Source organism: Ahaetulla prasina, chromosome 1, assembly GCF_028640845.1.
Source record: "Ahaetulla prasina isolate Xishuangbanna chromosome 1, ASM2864084v1, whole genome shotgun sequence".
Lineage (NCBI taxonomy): Eukaryota > Metazoa > Chordata > Lepidosauria > Squamata > Colubridae > Ahaetulla > Ahaetulla prasina.
This window is the reverse complement of record NC_080539.1, coordinates 226,497,743-226,524,371: the sequence shown is the minus strand read 5'-3', so window position 1 is coordinate 226,524,371 and position 26,629 is coordinate 226,497,743. Positions and strand designations below refer to the sequence as shown.

General features: G+C 38.6%; 1 protein-coding gene across 11 annotated transcripts in view; it reads left to right on the top strand.

The window, feature by feature from the left end:
* Nucleotides 1–26,629, top strand: part of GPD2 (glycerol-3-phosphate dehydrogenase 2) — a 99,572-nt gene that overhangs the window by 57,398 nt on the left and 15,545 nt on the right. For all 11 annotated transcript variants that reach the window (XM_058192476.1, XM_058192501.1, XM_058192483.1 and 8 more), the window contains 5 exons: nt 12,129–12,293; nt 13,205–13,349; nt 20,212–20,405; nt 25,531–25,665; nt 26,005–26,180. In XM_058192476.1, coding sequence (XP_058048459.1) covers nt 12,129–12,293; nt 13,205–13,349; nt 20,212–20,405; nt 25,531–25,665; nt 26,005–26,180 — 815 coding nt within the window. The remainder of the gene's footprint in view (nt 1–12,128; nt 12,294–13,204; nt 13,350–20,211; nt 20,406–25,530; nt 25,666–26,004; nt 26,181–26,629) is intronic.

Here is a 26,629-nt window from a genome sequence, read left to right as displayed (position 1 = left end):
CCAGGCCACAGCCCCACTAATGGGCCGCGAGCTCTTCAAAACCAGGCCGCTTGAAGCAGCAGACGAGCGCACATGCACGCTCCCCCCTTGTGCGAGCAGCAGGTGAGCGCATGCATACGTGCTCCATTTGTGTGAGCGGCAGGCAAATGGGGCTGCGTGCACACATGTGCTTGCCCGCTGCTCAGGCGGAACCATCCCCTCCCCCCCACCGGTCCGCAAAACCAGAAAGGTTGGGAAGCTCTGTTTTAAACTAAGCATTATCAAAAGGCATTTGGTGATTTAAATGTAGGCAGAAGAGTTTCTTTCCAGTCTGATCTTTTTTGAGGGAGAGGTGAGGGGGAATTGGACGTTGTCTTAAATTCAGGCTCATTTTTCTTGACATTAAATGTGGTAAACTTTTTACATGTAGTAAATGTAGTGACGTTTTAAAGGTTTTCCTTCAAGTGTAGGTATGTTTAAAGATTGATAGATGTTTTTCCATTACATCTTAAATAAAATCTCCTTCAATTCAAGTCCGAATTCTAGTAACTACCCAGAGATGTCCACGTAGGGGGTTGATGTTGTTTTGCAAGATAATTTAAGTTGTTTGGCCTACCTTCTTCTGGGATATTTCTTTCTACTTTCCATTTTAGTTTGTAGCCCTAGAGTTTCTGTTGGTTTTCTGTCCAGTTATTAACCCTGATGCCTTTTTTTGTGATCAGCCATGATTGGTTGGATGCACACAAATATTTATTTGTTTATTTTTCAAATGTATACCAAAGGACTTCATAACCCTCTTGTAGTAGGATATCATCAAACAGACTGCTATGTAAACAGAAGATTTGAAATTTCTTAGTGTAGGTCCTATCAAACAGACATTCAATAAATTGTATTGCAGAGAAGTTATCTTGAAAAGGTCCTGCCTCATACATTAGTTAATTAAGTAAGAATAAAAAAAAACACCCAATAGAGAAAACACAGGTTTAGGGATACATCTAAATACTTTGTGTTGACAGTATTTAGAATTTGAGAAAGTCAGGTCTGTGGAAATATAAAGTGACTTTGTTTCAAAAAGGATATTTTTTTTCCCTACTGTAAACTTTATGAGATTTTATTTTAATGTATGTAGAGGAAGGGTGAAGCATAAAGAAATCAATGAGAAAAATGTAGAACATTCATTAAGCTGTCAACAGTTGGATAGGAACCCAATTTGTCTTAGACTCCTATGGCTCCTTTTTCAGTGTGTGCTGAATTATGAGAAATTACAGGTTTATAATTCATTTTTGACTAATTTATAATTTTGAGGGACTTGAGGTGCTTGATTGAGATCCAGCCCAGTTTTAAATTTAGGCAGTTGTAAAACTTCATACATTTATTTAAAACGTTTTGAAATAAAAACAATGTCACAAGCTGCTATTGTAAAGGTTTCTCACAGGTGAAACCCAGCATGTACATCACAATAGAATTATGACAACCTCTTATATCAGTAGAAATCCATGGGGGGGCCAGGAGCAAAGCGAGGAAACTATTAAGGGTAGTTAAAGGCAGTCCTGAGACTCAAAATTATTTCTGAATCATTCCGACAAACGGAAAAATCTCTACACAAAACTTGCACTCACTTGCAGTTAAAAAAGATTATAGGAAGCTGATTTGGTGCTGCGTTCCAGAGCAATGGGATCTTTTTAATTAAAGAAGTTTTTATACTATGATATCGTGTGAATAGAAGGAAATGTCCTCATGCATCATCAATAGAAGAGAATATTTGCAGCTCAGGGTTGAACGGTGGGGTCCTTGGTGCTCTCTGAGCTTGGTGCTTTTCTTGCAGATGTTTCATTACCAAACTTTTGGCACTGATGATGTTACCGAGTTTGATAATAATATGTTTCCAAGAAAACCACCAAGCTCAGAGAGGAGCAAGGACCTCACCATTCTGATGAATTGGAAGTGGTTTTATTTATTAAGCAGATACAGGGCAATAAAATGGGTAGGCTGTCCAAGAGCTGTTCTTGAAAAGACTTCTGTTTTTGTTTTGTTATGTTTTATGGTTTTGTTGCTCCTAAAAACCACAGTGCACATGGCTGTGATTTCATCAGAGTGATAAGAGTTTTCAGCCCCTTGGTTTGAGATTACCTTTCAATCAGTGCTAGTTGTTTTAATTGCTCTTTTGTTTAAAAATTTTGCTGGTAAATTTGGGCAGTGTTATAAAAGGGGGGGCTAGATACTCCACATGGGCTCTGTAGTAAGGATACTATAAGGAAAGGATGTCCAACCTTGGCAACTTTAAGACTTGTGGATTTCAACTCCCAGAATTCCCCAACCAGCATGGCTAGCTGGGGAATCTTGGGAGTTGAAGTCCACAGTCTTAAAAGTTGCCAGAGTTGGACATCCCTGCTGTAAAGGCTTCTTCTTTATCCAGCTCTACAGTGTTTTCTTAAGGTTATCAAATAAATTTCTGCGACTTAAGTGGTACCCCTTAAAAGTTTGGTGTGTGCTTACTGGCTACTTTCTCTCCCACCTTCTTCCTACCTCCCCAATTGCAGGGCATTGCTCCACACATAAACGTACCAGTAGATGCCTAGTTTGCTTGTAACAAAAGGTTGGATGTGCGTTTGATAGCACTTTGGTTGCTGGAGGCACCGTCCCCAAACACTTGCAGATGATAGCGGCATCTCCTGCTGTACCTGTAACAATTTAATTGTATAAGTCAGCCCAGTCAAGCATTCCCAGCACATGTCTGGGAGACATGAAATTCATTGTCATTATTGTCCCTGTCATTTTGGATCATTATATCCTCCTGCAGAATTTTCCTCACTTCAGTGCTTTTTTTTAACCTCCAGGAACCAGGGATTATGGCTGAATTGGAGGTGGGGGCAGGACTGCGATCTACATTTACCTCAGGGGAGCCACAGATTAAATTGGCTTTGCTCGCTGACTGGCTAGATTCATCCATTTGCGTGTTCCGAGTTTAAGGCAGCAAATTTATGAGGATCTGGATGAAATGTCCAGATTTTGCTTTATTTTGTTGATGCGTTTTGGCTTGGGAATCAAATGCTGATTCTTACAGAGTCAAAACTAAAGTGAAGGTGTGCTTCAGGTCCCATGCTGTCCTTAAAAATACAGGATTATTCTCAACATTATTTGAGCATTACCCTGCGAACTCCCTTGGTATTCCCCAGTGTGCCATGGGGTGGTCAGAGAAGAGATTGCATTGAAGCATATGATTTATAAGTGTGAGGTTTGTATGAACTTAATAGTAGGCCGTCAGTTAATAATATGGGTCTTGTTTCATGAAGTAATGACAATGGTGCCATGGATACTGCTTTAAAAAGGGAGAGAAAGTTGTTGCAAAAAAGTGAAGCTTCCAGTTCAGTGATGTTAGGATAATAGCTGAACATCCCTCTCCCTCAAAAAAAAAATGTAAAGACAATTCTATGAAATTAATTCCTCCATTATGCTCAATGAAAGAATGGATACATTGTATTTTAAAGGCAACAGAACAGAATTGGGTTTATGAGCCCCACACACCTGTCTTTCTCTTCAGTGGGTCCTACTCGGTTGTTGTAGAAGTGTTTTGATTGAAATCTGTTTGTAGGGAATAAAATAACTGGAGTTCCAAAGGTTGTAAAAACTGCCTTAGAACATCTGTCCATTGAAAGGGGCTGCTACTTAGTGCATTTTCCAGGTACTTTTGTGTTTGTTGGTTTAAATTAGGATTTATATTTTGAAGGCTATTCCAGCTAATTAAAATCAAGTAAAGTTGTTTTAATAAGGATTTGGAGTACCAAAAGACATTGTAAAACGCTGTATTCAGAACCTGTTTTGTAATTGTATTTCACATTGTTTCTAGGATAGATTTATAGATAGTCCTTGCTAAACAGTCATTCATCTAGCAACCGTTTGAAGTTACGATGGGACTGAAAAAAGTGACCTACAACCAATCCTGTTACTTATAACAGCGTCCCTGAAGTCACATGACCTCAATCTGAGTGCTTGGCAACTGGCTCGTACTTATGATAGTTGTGGCCTTCTGCAGCCATATGATTGCCATTTGTGATCTTCCCAGTGGCATTCCGACAAGCAAAGTCAGTTCACGTTTGTGGTTATGTGATGTCTCGCTTAACAACTGGGAGTGATTCGTTTAATGAAGGGCAAAGAGGTAGTAAAATCAGGTGCACGGGGCCTCCATTAATGACAGCACCACTTAATGAGGAATTTTCGGGCCCTGTTTTGGTCATAAGTCAAGAAGTACTTGTAATCTTTGGAAATCCAGTAACGAGCCTGTTAGAAAGGAGCTTCTTCATTGTTCAGGATCTTGGCCAAAGGCTTTATAAAGAATAACCAACCTATAAAACATCCTGTTGGACCCAGGAGGATTTTCTTTGGTGTACTTTTATAAGAAGCACCTTCCTCCCATAAACTTAGGACCAGCTTACTTCAGGGCCATTTTCCTTCTTCTTTATACGCAGGAGGCATCATTTGAGTGTGTCTGTTCATTGGCCATTATACAGAATAACAGAGTTGGAAGGGACCTCAGAGGTCTTCTAGTTCAACTCCCTGCCTTAATGTTTGAGTTTTGTGTTTACTGGATGAAAAGATGAATGGTGTTGCCCACACTTGCGCACAATGTGGCAAAATTTGCCTTATACTTACTGAGAAGAATAGAGGTCACTGAAGTAGTTTTTATTTAGTGACCATAATTGGGACTGGCAACTCGGTCTGTAAGCAAAGCGGTCACTAAGGGAACCCAAGACTGTGCTGAGGATCTTAACTTCAGCTTTCCTTTGCTGTGCAGATCTGCAAAGATTGTTAAATGTGAGGATTGGTTGGGAAGTTACTTTTTCATTACTGTCATTGCGGACAGTCATTGAAAGAGGCAGTCACTGAACGAGGGTTATCTGTAAGGAAAACAAGCAGTGGTGGAGGTGCAAGTAACTGGAGACATTAAGTGAATGTCTTTTAAAAGTAGCTGGAACATCAGCTGTCATGGAAAGGACTGCTTGCTTGGTGATATTTATGCATGTATACATGTGTGCCTTCAGATCAATGTTGTGGCTGACCCTGATGTTTTCTTAGCAAGATTTCAAAAGTGGTTCCGGCCAAGGACACCTAGCTTCCTGCCTCAGGTGGGGCTAAAACTCATTATTACCTGGTTTCTTGTCTGATACCTTACCCATTATACCAAACAGTCTCTTCTGGTTAATTTAACCTCGTTTGAAACCTCTGAACACAATTTCTGTACTTTTTCTTCTTTCCTAGTACAAATAACTCTTCTTTTAACCATCCTGCTATCTATCTATCTATCTATCTATCTATCTATCTATCTATCTATCTATCTATCTATCTATCTATCTATCTATCTATCTATTTATTTATTTAGAAAGGAGGGGGAATTGCTGCTCCTTTTGGAAGGAAGAATGACTGTACGTATACACTTGTGTGTTTTTGTACATAAGAGTGGCTCATGTGTGAGACAGAGAATGGTAGTTCATATATATGTACAGTACATGGGAGATGAGTTACTTTTTTAAAACAGAGTTTAATTATTAGAGTAGAATAATTAATATTTATTAAATTAATATGGATGATTATTAAAAACACTTTTACCCTGCTCCTTTTTGAGATGCATGCAGTATATACACACAGAGTTACAAGCATGCCACACTGGGATACCTGGGATCATTTTTGGCGGGAATAGGGAAATCTAAAAAGTCTGGTTTCAGTCGAAGTTGTTAATCCTAGAGTTAGAGCTAAAAAGAGCACAGCAAGTTTATTTGATGTGCGTGTGTGTGTGCGTGTGCATATGCGTGTTCAAAACTGTAGTCAGAATTTCCTGATGAGTAAATAGGGTATATTGCTAATACCATCAGACAGCAAGCATAAATTAATGGCAGACAAATGTCAATAACAATCTTCGTACATGTGCTTTTCGTTCTCATTGCCCTGTAGTACCCTGGGGTGTTTAAGTATGAGAAGCTGGTGGCCATACATAATATTTGCTGTGGGAAATGACAATGCAGCATTAGGGTCTCGTGACAGATTAAAGCAAAAGCAGGAAGCAGCTCTTGATTTTGGCTCTTAGGTCTGCTGTAATTAGCTGTATTCAACTCAGATCAAAACAAAAAATTCTATAGTATTGCACTAAGTGCTTCTAGTCTCTATTATCTAAATTTATTTATTGTTTTGGCATCTTCGTGGTATATGATTTCCTTGGAAGTGCATATTTTATAAGTAAAATACTATATTCTGCTGTGTATTTGTAGTGTGCTAGCTTTTTCTCTGTACAGTGAATAAAAAACTTTCTCATTATTTATTTAAAAATTACCATATATTTCTGGTGAGTGATGAAGTCACCTTGCTTCATGAAAAGTAATTTTGCATCTTCCATATGGCTCTGACATACTGTCTCCTGTCTCTTTTAATACCTGGGATCATAATCCAAGTTGGTGAAGACAAGATCATGTAAGGTAGAATTTTCTTGATGCCTTATGAAACAGACAATAATTTCTACTTTTTTAAAAAAAAAAGTCTTCTGATCAATTTGAACTGGAAAAAATACAACCGCCTGTTAGAATCTGTTTTCTGTTTGTGTGTGTTTATCTCACTTTATTTGTTAATACTCTATAACTCATCTTTCATCCAGTAGTTTAAAAGAGTGAACCAAAGATAGGTATGTGAGAAAAATGATGTAGTCCTTGCTAATTCAAAGTTATTCAGATTGCATCAGTATGAATGTTTGTAACCTTCAGTTGGAACAAATGCATTATAGAGCAATAATTTTTGAATTAGTGTAGCTCAGATTGGCTAACTTATAGAAGGCATCCAAAATCCGGGTTCTGGAACCCGATAGGATTGAAATGTGGCTTTAATGTTACTGCATCACATGCTGCTAAGGTCAGCCACACTCACATGATCATCATAGTCCAGTATGATCCCTCCCACCTTCCTGCATGGAAAGTCAGTGGTAAGTCCCTCACACTCCTGCCGATTTTTTGCCTACTTTTGTCTGGCTAGGTGAGGAAATATCTCTGAAATGATGACCCTACAGGTCATGGGTTCTCTAGCATTTTTATAAAATGTTATAAGGCTTGATATCAAGCTTCTAGTATTTCCAGGATTGTCTCATGAGACCAAACCTGTGCCATCTGTGCATTCAACCCAATTGCTCATGGTCTCCTCCCCCTATAAGGATAAAAAGATGACACCCCAGAGATGTGTCTTCTGGGTCAGAGGTCACCAACCTTTCGGACCTCAGGGACCACTAAATTCAAAATTTTAAATTCCGCAGACTGCTAATACGATTTTTTTAAAAAAAAGATAAATAGTATTTAGTGCAATATAAAAAATGCAAATAATTTTTCTGTGGACCACCAAAATTTTCTCACGGACCACCGGTTGGTTATCACTGTTCTGGGTGACAGCCCCCATGGTGTAGAATGTCTTGTTCCCCTGAGATGGTAGAAGTCCCCATTCTGCTTGTATTCCACAAGATGGTGAAGGTCATTTGATTCTAGTGAACTTGGGGCAGGTCAAGTAAATCAGGACCACATTTGTAATTGGTAACTGTTTTATTGTAATTTGGGTTAGTGTGAGTGTGCATTCTGTGCTCCTTTATAATCTTCTATAGGTAGGTCCTCACTTAGCACCACAGTTGGGACCAGGAATTTGGGCAGTTGCTAAGAAATGTGGTCACTAAGAGGAAAAATCATGAGACCGCAAGTGAACTTGCAATCTTACTTTGATTCTTAACATGAAGCAAGATAGTCACTAAGTGAAAAATTACGTGATTGTGACTTATGATTTTACTTCTGTCTTCCATCCTGCTTCAGAATGTGACCTGTGTGAATGTTTTTGTTTGTTTACACAAGATGTCTGCACTTATATACCCACAAGACATGCTAATTATCCCCTTTTTAGTAACATACACTGACATCACGGCACTTGTTCCCAGTATTGTAAAATGGACACAGAAAAGCTGTCATGACATTTTTCTGAGTGACATTTCAGTGTGACTTCCATAAACTGGCACTGACAACATTTGGTTTTCATTTTAACACTCTGCATTTACTTAACTGACATTGCAATAAGATGTCTGTGACAAGTTGAAGGCTGATACAAAAGAAGTGGGTAACAACATAATTAAAAGCCGCCTCAACCAAGTAAATCCTAATTCTGATCTGTCCCTCAGCATCCTTTCCCCCTCAAGGAGAAATTCATCATCTGGTAAGGCCTCTGGTGCTACACTTCTAAGAATCTAAGTACAATTTCACACCTGGTGTCATCCCAATCCCATCTCTATGACTAGTTCTAATTTTTATTTGTGAGCCTTATTGTTTGTTTGTATCCCACTTTTATAATTTTTACAACTAATTCAAGGTGGAAAACATCTCCAACACATCTTCTGCTTCCTATTTTCCCCACAGCAACAACCCTGTGAGGTAGGTTGGGCTGAGAGAGAATGATTGACCCAAAGTTATCCAGCTGGGCTCTCCATAGCTAAGGCAAGACTTGAACTCTTAAGTCTTAGAGCCTTAACCACTACACCAAACTGGCTCTCCTGCTTGGTCCAGTGGTTAAGGCTCCATTCTGTCCACTTTTGGGTGCAAAAAGATTTTGCCACTCCGTGTTTCCTAAAAATATGTAGCGATAAAGACTTTTCTTGCTGCAGTTATTAAGGGAATCTCTGCAGTTGATAAGTTAGTAACATGGTTGTTAAATTAGTCTGGCTTCCCCATTGACTTAGCTTGTCAGAAGGTGGCAAAAGGTGATCACATGACCCCGGGACAGAATAATAGAATGACAGCATTGGAAGGGACTTGGAGGTCTTCTAGTTCAACTCCTATTCAAGCAACAGATCCTATACCATTTCAGACAAATGGGTGTCCAATTGTTTCTTAAAACCTCCAGTGCTGGAATACCCACAATTTCTGGAGACAAGTTGTTCCATCGATTAATTGTTCTAACCGTCAGGAAATGTCTCCTTAGTTCTAGGTTGGTTCACTCTTTGATTAGTTTCTATCCATATCTTCTTGTTCTGCCTTCAGGTACTGAAGAGGAGAATTCAGGAAGAGGAGAATAACTCCTCTTCTTTGCGGCATTTCTTCTGAGGACTGAAACTCTTCGGGAGAGACAGCAAGCACCTAGCTGTTTACTCACGGGTCATTTTATCTATTTATTTCACTCACACATCTTAATACAACGCAGGACTCTGCAGCCGTCATAAATATGAATCAATTGCCAAGTGTCTTGAGTTTTGATCAGGTGTCCTTAAGTGTGAAAAACTGTCATAAGTCACTTTTTTCCAGTACCATTGTAAATTTAAAAAGGGCACTAAATGAACTGTTGTAAGCCAATAACTACGAGTATTAAAATCCTTCCATTCATTTGCGGCTGATCAGATTCCTGGAAAAATAAAATAAAATCTAGGCCTGCAAAATAAATTCAAGATTCTAGTTCCACATTTACAGTATCTATTTAGTATTGCCAAAAATTATGGTTACTGTAAATGTATACAATCCCCCATTTGCCCCAGTTCTTCTGTATGGCATTCACATTCACCAGACTTTGTGAACGGCCCTGTGTTAGTCTTCCTTTACCTGATGGTGTTCCCAAATTAGACTGCAAGTCCTAAAATTCCCAGCCAAGGCAGCCTTTGAATTCTGAAAAAAAAAACAAGGCCCCCCGGCATCTGGTGAGGGACGGCTACCCACTATGCTTTTCATTCAGTAGTTGCCATGTCAACTATACAAACAGTTCTCGTAACAGAAGAAGAGTAGCAAGAGCTCCTTATTTTAAGCTCTGATTCAAATGCTGCAGTTATCTGAACAGCTAACACGTTGCAAACGCAAAAGAATAGGACAGGAGGAAACTAAAAATGAAAATAAATCCTTTTTATAGTCAGTTTCCTTTTCTGCCTTTCTAATGTATCTTTTTTAATAGTAATTATTTGCTTGTTCTTTTACTCAAAATGGAAGGACTCTAGTCCTCTTTTAGTCTGTGGATCCATTTTTGGTTTAGAGACCATGTCCCCAAAATGACATGAGTTTTTGCTAACGCTTCCTTAATAGGAAGCTATCCGTAGGACTTTTGTAGTTATTTATTGTTAGTGAAATGTTTTCCACCAATCTTAGAATTCCCTCTGCATGTTCATCAATGTGGTTGGTGCAGTGGTGAAATCCAATTTTTTTTACTACCAGTTCTGTGGGCGTGGTGGGTGTGGCTTGGTGGGCGTGGCAGGGGAAGGATACTGCAAAACCCCCATTCCCACCCTACTCCTGGGGGAAGGATATTGCAAAATCTCCATTCCCACCCCACTCTGGGGCCAGCCAGAGGTGATATTTGCCGGTTCTGTGAACTGCTCAAAATTTCCGCTACCGGTTCTCCAGAACCTGTCGGAGCCTGCTAAATTTCACCCCTGGGTTGGTATACATAATAAATGTGTAATTTTGCTTTAGAAAATCAAAGCCCAAGAGGAGAACTTTAGTCAGATATTTTTAAAGTCATGAACAAAATGCTTGCCTATTTTCAAGCTTCTTCAGGATATTATCATTTATGTACCTGTGTAACTTTGTGTCTGTCCCAAAGGTGCTTTTTCAGAAGGCAATTGGACTTTCTTGCTTTTTCTTTGAAGACGTTTCACTTCTCATCCAAAAAGCTTCTTCAGCTATGACAGGAGCTGCAGGAACTGTGTGTGTCTGTGTGCCTAACCACATTTTTTCCCATTTATGTAGTTTGCAGTTTATTTAGGTTCTTTGTCATCTTCCCCGAAGTATGCAATTTGTCTCATTTTATTCATTTATTAGGCACTCAAATATAGTGAACATTTTCACCCATGCTCTTGTTCTCAGCTTTTCACACTGATTTGCATCGAAGTTCCTTTTTTATCCCCCTCGTCCTCGTTTAGGTTTATTTCTTCTCCTTCCAGCAGGTTGGCATAAGAAGAAGTTTTAAAAACAGGGTAGGAGAGGTGATGAATTCTGGGAGACATTGATCCTTTTTCTACACTTTTGCCCTTTTGGTTTTTTGAAACGGATTACTTGCTTAGTGTCTGGGTGTTGGTGAAGCAGAATTGGAAAGGGACGAACTTTACATAAATCATTTATACTGAACGCTTGGTATGCCGGCTACATAAATCAACAACAGTATCTATTACCATTCTCTCTCTCACCCCCTCCTTACCAGTATTATCTTGATGTTGCTGGTCCCAACATTTGGGCATGCTGAACCCTGCCTTCAGAAGGCTAGTCCTTGGTAATTAATTATGCCGGGCACATAGAGCTTGGCCCTTGCTACGGGGAATAATTGCTCCCAGCCAACAGACAGGGTTTTAACTTCAGTGGCAATAATAAATAGAAAGTCTCAGGTGATGCCACTATTTTAAAGTAATTAATCATCTCCACTCTTCCTTCCCTCCCTCCTTCCCAACCCCCATGTGCTCCCTTCCATGTTGATTCCCTCTATCTCCAAGTAGGAAAATTCAGCAATAAATCTTTAATGATATATATGTTTAAAGTGATCTGTTACCTAACCCTTCTGGGTTTTTTTTTCCTCCCTTGTGCGTACCTTAACATGTCGAAGATTTTTCCTCCACACGAATACCTATTGTAAATGCTGCAAGTTGTGAACTTCAAGGGTGCATGAAAGGACCGTTATGTAGGAAGGTAAAGCTTAGCCATAGCATCTCTGAAAGATCGTTAACTTTTTTTTTTATGTCATGCTGTACATGTGCTAATAGAGATGCTTAATTAACACCAGTGGGGCTGTCAAGAAATGCATCTTTCAGAGATGTTGTATTACTGCCAGTACAGTCTCTGCCTTCTCCAGTACCAGAAAGTGGTGCCTTGTTTTGGACTGGATGCAAAATACATGCACTTCAGCTACAGCTCATCAGTTCACCGCTGGACAAGAATCGCAGTCCTTCACAAATGTGTGTGCAGTTTTGCTGCCTTTTTGGGTTTTTTTTAGGAGAACATGCTACACTACAGAGAATCAGTGAACATCTAGATATTTCTTGGTAGATCTGACCAGCCGTCATGGCTATTCAGTGTGACAGGGACAGATGTGACAGATTGGTTCTGACACCCTTCCATACCACAAATCAGTGGCTGGAGGTGACTCCTGTCCTTCTGTGATTGTGCCCCCCCCCGCTGCAGGACAGCACAATGATGCACGAATGAACCTTGCCATCGCCCTCACTGCTGCCAGGTATGGGGCTGCCATAGCCAATTACACTGAAGTGGTGCACTTGCTGAAGAAGATGGATCCAGAGAGCGGGAAGAGCCGGGTTTGCGGAGCAAGGTGCAGGGATGTTCAAACAGGTATGTCCTTTGGGCTCTCCCTGGCATTTATGAAGCCCCCTTGTCTCCAGGTAGCTTGCTCTGGCAGGTACTGGTGCGGGGGTGTGTGTCTTTCTGATTTTCAGAGACCCCCTTCCTTTTTATCCTCTCTGGGGCTGGGTGGCTGCCCAGAGTCTCCCTGCAGCCCTTCACCTCAGTAGCTGCACATACTTTGAGCGTAAGTGGGAGGAAGCGCTGCTACACAGAAAGGCATTTTAACTCCGGCTTAAAAGAAACGGGGAAATCCTCTCCTCCTCAAACTTAAGTGCAAGAAGGTGGGTGAAGAGAGAGTGCAGTAGGGGGCTGGAGTTTGTAAATATCGCTTAGCTGACAAAAAAGGCATGTTTCCAAAGTGCAGTGGCATGTCATTACCGCCAATCATCCTTAACTTCTGTCAGGCTTTCATTCAAATCCTAGTGCTTTGGCAAGCTAAGCTGTGCTTTACATCCAAGCCCTTCTGTCAAGCAAAGCTGACGTTCTGAAATGCCGGGTGGTGCATTTCAGCAATAGTACCATTTAACAAATTTCAGGGTTTTCGAGAATGTCATTAAATAGAGAACGTCGATAAATAAAGCCGTATGATGGGGGCCGAAGAAGTCGGAAGGTTGCTACCATTCTTTTCTGCTTCTTTCCCCTCGTTCTACGAGTCTGATCTTCAAAATCTTTATAAAGATTGGGGAGTCAACGTACTCTTGTCTTAAAAGCCGTTTCAGTTCTAATTTTGCTGGAAACTGAGCTGATCAGTTCTTTGTGCACGTGTATGAGCCCTAAGTGTGTGTGTCGGTATACATACACTTCACAATAGATTAACTTCATGGATAAATTAATAATCCAGAGAGTCAGCGAAGAGAAAAACAAATGGAGTATGTGATTGATGCTGTTTTCTTTCACAGGGCAGGAATTTGATGTCAAAGCCAAATGTGTTATCAATGCTACAGGACCTTTCACAGATTCTGTGCGGAAAATGGATGAGCGGGAAGTATCAAACATCTGTCAACCAAGTGCAGGCGTTCATATTGTGATGCCCGGCTATTACAGGTAACAGTATTCAAAGCACAAACCATTTGTAACCATCTTAGGATGTGAATCTAATAGAGTCGAGGCAGTGGAATCTAAAGAGATTGTTTTCTGGCTTAAATGGTCCATGTTGAATTGAAGCCTTCATTCCTCTCCCCCCCTCCCCCCCGCACCTTACCTGCTGTATGAAAAATTATTTTGAATGAGTCAAGCATAATCCATCACATTTACTAAGGAAGGGGGGGGTCATATAGGAGAGTTAACTAGTCTTTTAGTGGTCGTTCAAAATGCCCCCATGTTCAAATATCCCTGTCTCTGGAGGAGACAGCTGGAGTTTTGAAAGAAGAGTGGATACCATTCCTTCTACCCCCTCAAAAGCCAGAGTTTTCCATCTTTATGATTTTGGCAACAATGTCTTTGGAAGAATGCTAACTGGACAGTTTTGTAGAGGGCTGACTTGACAGATGGGAATATTTTCTCCATGCCACCTTTACTCTTGTCTCAAACAACTAAGGCTCCAAAAAGTTGTGTTCTCTCACACATTGCGTGCTCTCTACCCTCACATTGGTGAGGTAATTCAAAAGGGGTTATGGGCCATAAGGGAAGTCTAGATAATCTTCAGCAAGTCGTTGCTAGTTCAGCCAGTGTAGCAGACAGTTAACCAGTTTTAAACAAATATTCTAAAAATTACTGCAGCCCTTAGCATTCATACAGTACCTTCAGTTGTACTATATGAATGCTAAATATTACTACTAATAAGGGATTTTATTCAGATATGCCCTTCTGCTTGTGGCAGGGCAGTGTTTCCTCACCATATGTTGGAATACTGAATGAGAAAATGAAAACCCCAAACGTTCTGTTTGCCGAAAGAGGCTGTGCCAAGCCTTGGCCAGACAGAAGTAGGTGGACTATTGTCTCACTCTTCACTGACCCTCCTTGCATAAATGCTTTGCCATGGCTTAACGTAACATCACAACCCCCCTTTTTTTGCAGGATAACTGGGAAACTACATTCTAGGTTGATAAATAAATATGCCAAATTCCTTTGAACCTAGGACTTATTAATATAGTGGGAGTTTTTCTGTAGAGTTGCCTATTTATTGTGACTGGAATAAATCCGCTTTTCCCAAATGCAGTATCCACTTTATTTTGTCATATAGCACATGATTTGGTTTCCAGCTTCAGTTCTAATAGAATTTACCTTCTTGATGAGGGAACTTGCTATAAACTAGTTCATAGATTTAATCATATAAAAATTCAAAACGGGGAACCGTAGGATTAGTAAAGCATGGTTTTTCTTACTTGCATGGGTCCTTCAGCAACTAGCATCATCCACCAAAAAGAAAAATAGAATAGAATAGAATAGAATAGAATAGAATTTTTATTGGCCAAGTGTGATTGGACACACAAGGAATTTGTCTTGGTGCATATGCTCTCAGTGTACATAAAAGAAAAGATACGTTCATCAAGGTACAACATTTACAACACAATTGATGGTCAATATATCAATATAAATCATAAGGATTGCCATAATCATAAGGAAAAAGAAAAAAAAATGAATTGTCACCGTTCTGTGTAAAAGGAGTGAAAGGACTACAGGTAGTTCTTACGACCACAATTGAACCCAAAATTTCTGTTACTGAGTCCTTGTTAAGTGAGTTTTGCTGCAGTCTTGTCGCAGTTGTTAAGTGAATCAGTGCAGTTGTTACTTTAGTAACACGGTTCTTAATTGAATCTGCATTCCCCATTGACTCTGCTTATCAGAAGGTTGCAAAAGGTGATCACATGACCCCCAGGCACCGCAGTTGTGAAATATGAACCAGTTGCCAAGCATCCGAATTTTGATCACATGTCCTTGGGGATGCTGCAACCATCATAAGGGTGGAAAATGGCCATAAGTCACTTTTTTCAGTGCCGTTGTAACTTTGAGGGTCACTGAAGAAATGGTTGTAAGTTGAAGACTATCAATATAGCATACAAGAAACAAATATCTTGGTCTGTTTTATCAAGAAATAGGTTGGGGATACTTAATGCTGGTCTTAGTTTCTCCTGGTTTTATATAAAAATCAAGAAGGTGTCTGTACATAAGTGGGACATGTTGGCTTACTTATTTAACATATACAGGTAGTCCTCAATGTACAACCACAATTGAGCCCAAAATTTATGTTGCTAAGTGAGAAAATTGTTAAGTGAGTTTTGCCCCATTTTATGGCTTTTCTTGCCACAGTTGTTACACAGTTGTGCCACAATCACTGCTGTTGTTAAATTAATAACATGCTTGTTAAGTAAATCTGCTTGACTCAGCCTTCCATCCTTCCGAGGTGGGTAAAATGAGGACCCAGATTGTTGAGGGCAATCTGCTAACTGTAAACCGCTTAAGACAGGGCTGTAAAGCACTGGGAAGCGATATACAAGTCTAAATGCTATTGCTATTTCCCCATTGACTTTGCTTGTCAGAAGGTGGCAAAAGGTGATTACCTTTTTGGATCCCGGGACATGGCAGTTGACATAAAAATACGAACCAGTTGCCAAGCATTTGAATTTTGATCACGTGACCATGGGGATGCTGCAACGGTCATAAATATGAAAAAGGGTTATGTCACTTTTTTCAGTGCTGGTGTAACTTCAAACAGTCGCAAAGCGAACTGTTGTAAGTCAAGGGCTACCTATGCTCATTGTCTACCCTCATCTTTGACCTACTCTCAGCATCCTTCAATGATTGGGATTGCTTTCTTTCAAAAGCAATTGCTCCCTAGATACGGCATTCTCAATACTTCTGAGTGATGACTACTGATTTCATCCTACAGATGGATTCGATAAATCAAGGAATGTTCCTGTAAAATAAATAAATAAATAAATGATGCCGAAATGTAAATGCATGTATTAATTTAGCAGTAGGTTCTTAGCTTGGGTGCCAGTCTGAGTCTTATTAAAGAAAATGCATGTCATGTCATTACAGCTACTCGTGTCTTTTGGAAAAATACTTTGACATCATCTGGGGGAAATGATAAATAGTTTTAAAGGCATTTTATGTATAGATGTACCTTTGATTTAATTAATTTAATGTTAATACACTGCAAGCGTTTCCCATCGGGTTTTTAAAATTTTATATTCTTCATTAATAGTCCCGGTGCTCTCTCTGCACTCATTAATTTTATTCTTCCAATGCATGTTTTCACTTAAGCAGTGACTGTATGGCTTTGTCTCACCCCAGCGATGCTAGCATGTAATCTCTTAATAATTTTAAACTTCAATCCAGTGGATGTTGCTTTTAGATTGACTGTCATTCTGCCTCTCAGAAAATGGAAAAAAACAGGCACTTGATCCAAAGAGGCAATTGCTGCAATCAGAGCCTAAGCTATGCATTCAGTTCCCTAATCAGTCATTAACTTGAAATGCTAAAAAGAAGTAAGGATAACAGAGATACAAAGGATAAAGAGCTAACTATTCTCCAGATGCTGAACTATTGCTCCCAATAGCCTCAGCCAGCATGGCTAGTAGTACTGGTGGCAGGAATTGTAGTTCAGAAATACAGAGGTGGGCAGTAGCTCTTTGATTCCTCTGAAGCAGTGAATAAATGGTAAATATTATACAGTGAATGGTGAATGTTATTATTGTTATCTAGAATTTCATCCATGTTACAGTCTAGAATTAATCTATTTGGCAGCCAAACCCTGGTAGTTATTTGAAATACAGTGAAAGTGAGCAAGGTGGCAATATATGAAAGTTAACCCTTCTCTCTGGTTTTAGCTCCTCTACCTAAATCAGTGGCAGTCAAAACAAATGCAAATTATCTCCCAGCAGCCTTTTCAAAAATGTACTCAATCTACAGTTCAGATTCTTTTAAGGCAATTTAGAAACCTCATTTTGAAACTTGTCAAAAGTTTTTTCTTTAAATAGTTTGAGCCTGTATATTAAATTTCTTAGTTTCCTGGCTTCTTTAAATCAATAGTGATTTCATTTTGAAAAGTAATTACTTATCTGCCATAGTTTACCTTGCACAAGTCCATGTTGACACCTACTTTTTAAGCTGTTCTTCTCCAAATGTATCCTTAAGCTATATATAAATATCATCTGAAAGACTTAGTGTAGAAGTTAGACTTCAAGTGTATATAATTGTCATTATCTCTCAGAGGAGCATCTCATGCATATTTTTATGTTACCCAGACCTGTGCAGGAAAAAAAATACAATTATCTATAATAGCAATGGCATTTCTATTTGGGTCTGTGAATAATAAGAATAATATAATAATTATGTATTTTTTATATTTTTAATATTTAATCATTTTGTTTATTGGTGTATATACTTATCATATTTAGGAACAGTCTATCTTCCTCATAGAGGGAGATATGCTCCCTCCCTTGTATATAATGTATACAAGTGATTTTAATATAACCCAAGTCCTTTCTAGCACTGATGATGTTAGCTAGTTGGGTAATGAAATGTCTGGAAGAAATCAACCAAACTCAGAAAACACAAAGGACTCCACATTTTAAAATCATATTGTGATTTTAAAAATTATATTAGTTCCATCATGGTTGAGCTAATTCTCTATATCATAGTAGAGCTAGTTCTGTGCAGTAAGCAATGGCTATTGAACGTTATAATCCATGCAATTCAGTATACTCAAATAAATTGTATTAATGAAAGATTCAGCATGCGCAAGAGAGAGATACCCAAAGCCATGCTGTGTATCATTCTAAGCTCTGCCAGTGGAAGAAGTATTTTTGCTGAGTTTTTAGGGCAGGTGGTTGTTTTAAAATCCCCTTAATTTTCCTTATGAAGCATGGAAAGAGATATTAGCCATTAGCCACCCACATTATGCCTTTCTCATGGAAACGGAGAACCTTTGGATCCAGTAAAAGAAGCCCAGCCGCCTCCATTGTAATGCCTTGTCGAAGGAACACTGTCAGTAGGAACCGTTTGCAGCAGACCTCACCGTGTATGGAATTAGGTTGCCAGGATCAAGGGCAAGCATGTCCTAGTTGCCTTCCATCCTGACGGGGTCGGTAAAATGAGGACCCAGATTTTTGGGGGCCATGTGCTGACTCTGTAAAGGGCTGTAAAGAACTGTGAAGCGGTATCTAAATCTTAAGTGCTTATTGCAATTGCTAGGATATGAGAACAAAGCCACCATGCTAATGTTTAGGAAAGAAAACGAGACGGAGCAATCCTCTTTCTCATTGATGCAATTATAGCTCATAAGTGTGTGTGTGTGTGTGTGTGTGTGAGTATGTGAGTGAGTGAGTGTGTGTTTATGTTCCTTATTTCTGTTAGAAACAGTATAGGAATAAACAGCGGGTTGCTCTCTTAACCTGCTGGTACCTTTCTCAAAACATTTGGCTGGCCTCTGTTGCAAAGTATTGAAAATGGAAAACAAGTGATTTGGCCAAGATCAGAACCAGAGTGAAGTAGTTTAGATCATGAATTAATCATTTGATTCCCCATTTGATGCTACTACTAAATACCTCTTTCACAGAAGGCAAACCAATTAATTTCTCACATATAACTGGCCCCAAATGGCGTTCCTTCCAATTAATGTGCACCTTCAATATATATTATTTATACATTTCCGTTCATCTAATTCTCAGTATTTTATTTGAGAAAGTGTTCATTTCCCTTAACCTTGTCCCCAGAGCAAAAAATAATAACAGTAAATAATAATAGTTACATGGAAAAAAGAAATCCACTGTTACATCAATCATGATTGGAACCCTTGGAGCAATACCTAAAATACTCCCTTGCCATTTGGAAATTTTGAATTTATCAGACCTGAATACTCTAATTTTACAAAAAAAAAAAAGCACACCTTGGTTAGAACTGCTTATATCCTTAGGCACTATCTTAATCCTTCTTAGGTCCTTAATTAGGACTTGAATTATTAAGTTTTCACCAGTGTTCGATTGTGAATCTAACTGCAGATTACCCATCATCATCGTCATTGTATCATCCCTGGTTTTTATCTTAAGGCCTTGTGTGATCAAGAAGGATTTTAATAATTTGGAGAAAGAGAAATTGCCACCCATCTACTATTAAGGCAGAAGACTACAGATGCTTGCTTATATTTTTGTCCTGTACCATGACACTGTAACTCCTGAAGTACAGCCCAAAGAGATACAATGTGTGAATGCACATGTATGTATCTATGATGTGTCAGCAAGCTCTGAGCCTTGAAGAACAATCTGTTCGTCTGTGAGCTACACCCCTGAGCTACAGGTGCTCTTCAGCTTGTGTCACAGGCTCCCTTTCTGCCTTGACTGTCACACTTGCACCTAGATCTGCTATAGTTTGGGCGTGAAACACCTGTCAACATAATACAGGTAGTCCTTGACTAAACAACAGTTCTTTTAGTGACCATTCAAAGTTACAACAGCACTGAAAAAAGTAACTTATGACCATTTTTCACAGTTACAACCATTGCAGCATCCTGATGGTCACATGATCAAAATTCAGATGCTTGGCAACTGGTTCATACTTACGACCGTTGCAGCGTCCTCAGGATCACATGATCACTTTTTGCGACCTTCTGACAAGCAGAGTCAATGAGGAAGCCAGATTCACTTAACAACCAGGTTACTTACTTATCAGCTGCAGTGATTCATTTACCAACTGAGGCGAGAATTGTTGCAAAATGGGGCAAAACTCACATAAAAAATTCTCACTTAACAACATAAACTTTGGGTTCAATTGTCGCAGACTACCTGTATTAGATCCAAATCCATGATTGCAATATCTTCCTGTGCTCTTCCTATTGTCTCTGGGGCACTTTTTGATAAGGTGATGCTCATTGGTATTTTGTTTTATTGAAGATTTCACAGAGCAACATTTTCCAACAACCTGGGAAGAAGGAAAAAAAAGTAATATTTTTGTTGGCTTCTTCTAGCCCTGATAATATGGGACTTCTTGACCCATCCACAAGTGATGGACGAGTGATTTTCTTCTTGCCATGGCAAAAGATGACTATCGCTGGCACTACCGATACTGCAACTGAAGTTACCCATCATCCAATACCTACCGAAGAAGATATCAACTTCATTTTGACAGAAGTGCGCAACTATCTTAACTGTGATGTTGAAGGTAATTTTCAGTAACATTAAAATGTAATTTTATTATTCCCTTTAAGGCAGAAGTGTACAACCTGAGATCACAAGAGCACATGATCCCTGCCTCCCAAAGTTTTTATCATAATTGTAATTTTTGAGGCAACAGACAGGAGCAAAATATATAACTGAAGAATCATCGTATTAATTGTGATTCATTTTACATGACTCACATTAAAAACATACTGTTAGAAATTCCTTTGCATCATGAATGTCTCCCTTGGCCTAGAAAAAAATATATATTTTGATCCTTCACCTGTAAAGTAAACCAGTTCTCTCCTCCCCTCCCCTCCCCCCACATGCCAAAGATTTTTTTGTATAATGTCTACCAGAAAATCTTTAAATACTGTCATGGGAATGGCTAAATACTCCAATTTTTATAGTTCACTTTCCTGCCAAATTCTGCAATTACTTCAATGAACTTACAGTAGTACTTGAACAAATCAACAAGATCAGTAAATTGGAAAATAAGACTTTCTTTGGAAATGTTAAATGAATTCTGCTAATTGGAGGTGCCAATTACACACACAAACATACACTGACTGCAGTTCTGCCCTTCTCTTTATTTACAATACTTCCATAGTATCAATGGAGATACCTTCCCTGAACAGTTAGGATCTTCTTCAGGGAATATCTATGCTATCAGCATTTCTGTGAAGGGTAAATAGCTTTATGAGTCTGAATCCTGATTTTTTATATCTAAACTCCACAGCACAGCACAGCACAGCCCTGCCACTGCATTGAATAATTGCTGCATGAACCAACTCGGTTTTCTTGTATAGCCAATCTGTTAAAGAGTCAGGATTTACAGCTTTCTATCATGTCCTTTTTATTCTAAACCAAGATGACACAACTTGAAGAACCCAGTGTTGCATGTGACTCTCAAAAGCCTTTAATTTTCAACATGGCAAAATTTAATTTTAATTGAATTAAGATGTAAATTAAGGTTAGTCCCTATTAATTTTTTGAAATGTGGTCCCATCACATTCCTTAAAGAACCACTTACCTTTACCTGCCATTCTGTCATTTTTAAAGAATTGGCTTTGTTTAAGGAATACACCTTTCTTCTGTGTTCTAAAGTAATTTTTTAAAATAAAATACATTCTTTCTCCTCCTTCATTCCCAGAATGATATAACTGGTAGGAAGCAAATTGAACTTTGTCATTTGTTTATTTAAGTAGAGATGCACCCTGAATAAGATTTGGTAACTGGGAGAGCTGAATAGATTTCATTACCAAATTCCTTAATTATCCAGCTTCTTTAAAATGATTCTCTAAAAAGATTCAGATTCTGACCGGCGCTTTGTAGATTTATACTCATGTTCCTAATCCCTTAATTTTTTTTTTTAAAAAAGACTGAACATTCTAGATTGCTTGTTTGTTCTTCCTTGAAATGGATAATTGATAGTTTTGTTATTGTTGTAGCCATTAAAGGAAAATGGTCTGGAGGAGGAGGAGGAGGAGGAGGGGAAAAAACCCATTATCATTAGGTCCTTCTTGCAAAAATTAATAAAAGAGCTGAGGTTTGTCAGGCAAGGTGGTTGAGTCTACTAAGCTACAGCTTGGAGAATTGATTAAGGCAGCATTTGTTTGTTTGTTTGTTTGTTTAATTATTTACAAGGCAGTTCTGCAAAAGTAGCCTTCTTGAGCGTTTTAATGCTTTTGAAAGTAACCAACCTGGGCTGTGCACTGTTTTCCTCGTGTGTAATTAGTCGTGTTTATAGATTGTCTGTTAGAGAATTAGCAATTGTGCTGGCCGTATCAACTCACGGCAGACCTGCCTTTTTGCTGCCAAAGACAGTGGCAGGGTTATCAACTTACACAGGCTTGGATGTGTTCCAGCTGTTTAATTATAGTGTCACACATGCTGCTTTTTCTAGTTTCATTAATTTATAAATGTAATATGGTATCTTATTTCACTGATTAGCACTTCATTTTGGTGGGCTAAACACGCTGGCACACAACATTGATTTCTCAGATTTCTTGTTCTTTCGGGATATTTTTACAAGGAATTATTGATTTTTCTGTTAACACCCTTGCGAAAGTACTGTCTTTAAAACAATCCTCCCCGCATGCACACTTACACACAAAAGCCTGCATAGGAGTTTTTAGTCCGCTAAAGGAAGATCACAACAGTAATTTAGACTTCCATATTTTATTTATGAATAGACATTACATGGATGATAGAGAGGTAAGAGAGAAAAAGCCTTGTGTGTTTATGTATTTGTTTTACTTTTAAAGAATTATGTGACGTCAGAGTTAATTCAGGGGTCCCCAACCTCCGGTCCGTGAAGATTAGGCTGCAGCATGCAAGAAACCAGGCCACATTAACAAGCAAAGCCCCATCCCCAGGACACAGGCAGCATACGAAACCACATGGAAAAACTTCACTGAACTCTGATCCCTGGTGTCCAAAATGTTGGGAGCTGCTGAGTTAATTTATTCAATGGATTAGTAACTCTATAGGAAGCAGGAAAAGAAGATGAATTTGTTTTCACCATAGAGTGTGCTGTTGTCATGGTCATATTATCGAGATGTCAATAATAATAGGATCAAAACATAGCCCCTTTTTTAGTATTGCGGTACTGGGCTTCTGTGGACAAGTTTATATACTGTTTCACATAAAATTGAAGGGCAGGAAACACAGAGATTGATCACATTCTGGGTTGGGACACAAGAAGAACTTGCTTACTGTTGATTAACCTCATGTTCAGCTGGATGGGAGAATTGCATATGTTTTGAAGGTTGTATGAATATGTTAATCAAATAGGTGAGTTTTTTTGAAAGGAGAATAACCTGGATACTTGGTTTTTATTTCCTATGATGGGATCTTAGAAAGTGACGGCAGCTGTAGCTACATGTTTCTTTCCTTTCTTTCATTTTTCTTATGTGTATTCAACTTTTCTTCTCCCTTTTCTTGGCTGTGGAAATCATAGTTTGCCATTGTCTACCCAGAAATCACAAGTGGAGGAGGAAGCACATAAGCCTGTTGTTGTTGTTTTTTAAACAAAAAAACAAAAACAAACGAACGAAGAATACAAAATTGATGGTCACAATCTTAGGGCATGTCCCATAGCCTCTCCCAAAATTGCAGACATCCTCGACCAAGCAAGATTTCATTCAATTTGCAATAAAATTTTGTTTATGTCTTGCCCCTCCTCCCCACTCCTTGGGGACATTGTGGCTACCAGCTTGACGCTCAAAAGCCATCTATGGACAGGCAGCAACAGAAATTGCAGTAACTGCTTTAAAGTGAACTTAAGGCTCAACCACAGTAGGTCTGGGACAGCCTCTAATTGTGCGTAAGATGAAAGGAGATGAGAAGTCCTTAGTCACTCAGTGAATACAACAAAGCAGGGATTTCTTGCATCCAAGCTCACATTTTTTTAAATACCTACCTTCATAATTTTCTCCTAACATTCAAACAGCTTTAAACAGAACTGGGGGGGAAAAAAACTTCTTAAAAACTTCTTGTTATTTTTCAGACTTTTTTTTTGTTTGCTATCGACTTGGATTTTTTTTTTCATAGGACCGAAGGAATGATGATGAAAACACAACTAGAGAATTATATATAATACAAAATAAATTCAAAAAGAAAACAAAACAAAATGTATTTTTGGTCTTGGCTCTGGGTAGAAAATTTGGGTGGGTCCTTGTTTAATATTCCTACGGTTTCCTCTTCAATTTGGATAGCATATTTCTTTCCCTATCCTAAGAAAAACACATTACTATTTTTTTATAGTAATACTTACTAGAAGAAGTAAACTATAGAGAAAAATGATGGATGAGCCTTTCTTTCTTTTTGACTTAGTGACATGTGAAAATAAACTGTTCTTGTGTTATCTCAGTGACCCCTTGAGGTGGTCCACAGGAAGCCAGATAACTTTAGTCCTTAAAAAAAATCCAAGGAAGAGAATTTAAAGAGTAAAAACAGCAATTTCAAAATTTTTGACCTTTCTGAACTGCAAAGTGTGCCTGACAAATTCTGCCTCTTCCTGCAAATAGCTTGCAGAGAGTGATGACAGTACACTTTTCTTGAGGTTTTGGCCAAGTAGAGTAATGAACAATTCCAGACTAGTTCATAAAAATCATCCTATACGTTCCTGGCCAGGCAGATCATATTTTCCACATAGTAAGAATTCACTGTTAATCTTTATTTTTCCCTGGAGGTTAAAATGCTTTGTTTATACATGTGGACAGTGAGTTGTAGTCCAAATTCACAGAGTCAGAATTTACAATGGTGTTTTCCTAGGATAGCAACTATTAACTTGCTCCATGTAATGTATTTAGTTCTTTGAATTATTTAAATACAAATTGTGAAGAAGCTTTTGAGAAACTGATTTAAGAGTTCCTGATAACAGTTAGTGATGTTGTATAGATAATACTTGTCTCAAATAATGAGGATATAAACTCAAAACAATAAGGCGAATTCTCAAGGTCTGACTTAGCTAGAAGATCCCCAAAATTAATATGCCAAGAACTATATGTAAATGTAACGTCCAAATCTTCAATGATAGAGCTATGTGAATGTGAAGTTTGGCATAAGTAAGCTGTATGTATAATTACTAAATAGTTGGGAAAAGCTAAATATATAATTAATTGCTTAGCCAAGGATGAGTCGAGATTGAATCATATAAAAATGGCTGTTGTAAAAAAATTGTGGAAAATCTTATTAAGAATCCCAATATTGAGGTTGCCAGATTTTGAGATTTAGGACATCATGGTTTTTGCTTTCCTTGGGCCAGACTTCAAGTTACCTCACTGGCACTTCTTCTTCTTTTTTTTTTTTCCCCCCTCAGAAAACTTGTTTCTCAGTTTTATTACCAAACTCTTATATTTTTGTCTTCTGTTTAAGTATTTGTTGAATTCAATCAAAAGATGGAACTGTGCTGAATTTGTGTATCTCTTTCACTTTGCCTTTTCTCATTAAAATTCATGGAACTGACACTATTGTTTCCCCAAGATGACATTTTAAAAGTTGTGATTACTTTCTAACCTAACAGGATTTAAATCATATATTATTTTGAAATCCTTTTCTGAGATGATATTTCTGACAAGACTTCTTCCTTTTTGTTTGTTTTCTGATTTTGTTTTCTACTACAGTGAGGAGAGGAGATGTTCTGGCAGCGTGGAGTGGGATTCGTCCCCTCGTGACAGATCCCAATTCTAAAGACACCCAGTCCATATCTCGAAACCACATCGTGCATGTTAGTGACAGCGGCCTTGTGACTATCGCAGGTACAAGGGTGTTACTTCAAATTCTTTTCTTTTTTTCTTGTTAGAATTATTTCTTAGTGATATGAAGGAAGCTGGTCAGATACATATGCTGAGGTTTTCAGTTCTGAAACACTAGAAGAGTTGGAAAACCAATGCCTTCTAAATAACATGGATGACCGATCCCATCAGCTTTATCCAGTAAGGGTAGTGTTGTGGTAGGATTGCAGGTGTCTGTCTTCCTGTACAATAGAAATATTTCATTCTAAGAGCTTTTTCTTTAAAATTTTAGTCTGTGTATTTTTAAATAGAGGCCTAAGGGATCAATCTTTGTACACTATCTGTATTTGTTGATATTCCCAGGTGGGAAGTGGACAACCTATCGTTCAATGGCCCAGGATACCATTGATGCTGCAGTAAAATCACATAACCTTGAGGCCAGTCCCTGTAAAACTGTAGGGCTGCTCCTGCAGGGTGCAGAGGGCTGGAGCCCTACCCTTTATATCCGCCTGGTTCAAGATTATGGACTTGAAAATGAGGTGAGTTTGTTATTTATTCAGGTTAGTAGAACCACTTAAATCCACAGAATTTCATGCTGATGGGTATGAATGGAATGGAACTTTCTTGTCTGCTTGTTTGCCTGTGAAGGCGCTCTCTGAAGTTCCATCCCCTTGAATATTATGGAATAGAGGCAGGGGAATAATAAAAATGGGTGGAGGTGATTTCGATAAACATGATTGTAAACAGTGACATAAATGGAGACCATAGGGAGCAAGTTAAATCCTCAAGTTGTGACTCTGCCTGGAAATCCCCACTACAGCCAATTGGTAAGTCAAAAGAGAAATGGGATAAACAGCAAAGGTGATTGAGAAGGATTATTGTAGAAGGCAAGGAGAGGATGAGACAAACCCTTGATGAAAAGATAGTGGCAAAAGATTACCTTAATCAAAATTCTTCATATGTTGCCTTAACAACTCAGTACAGATCT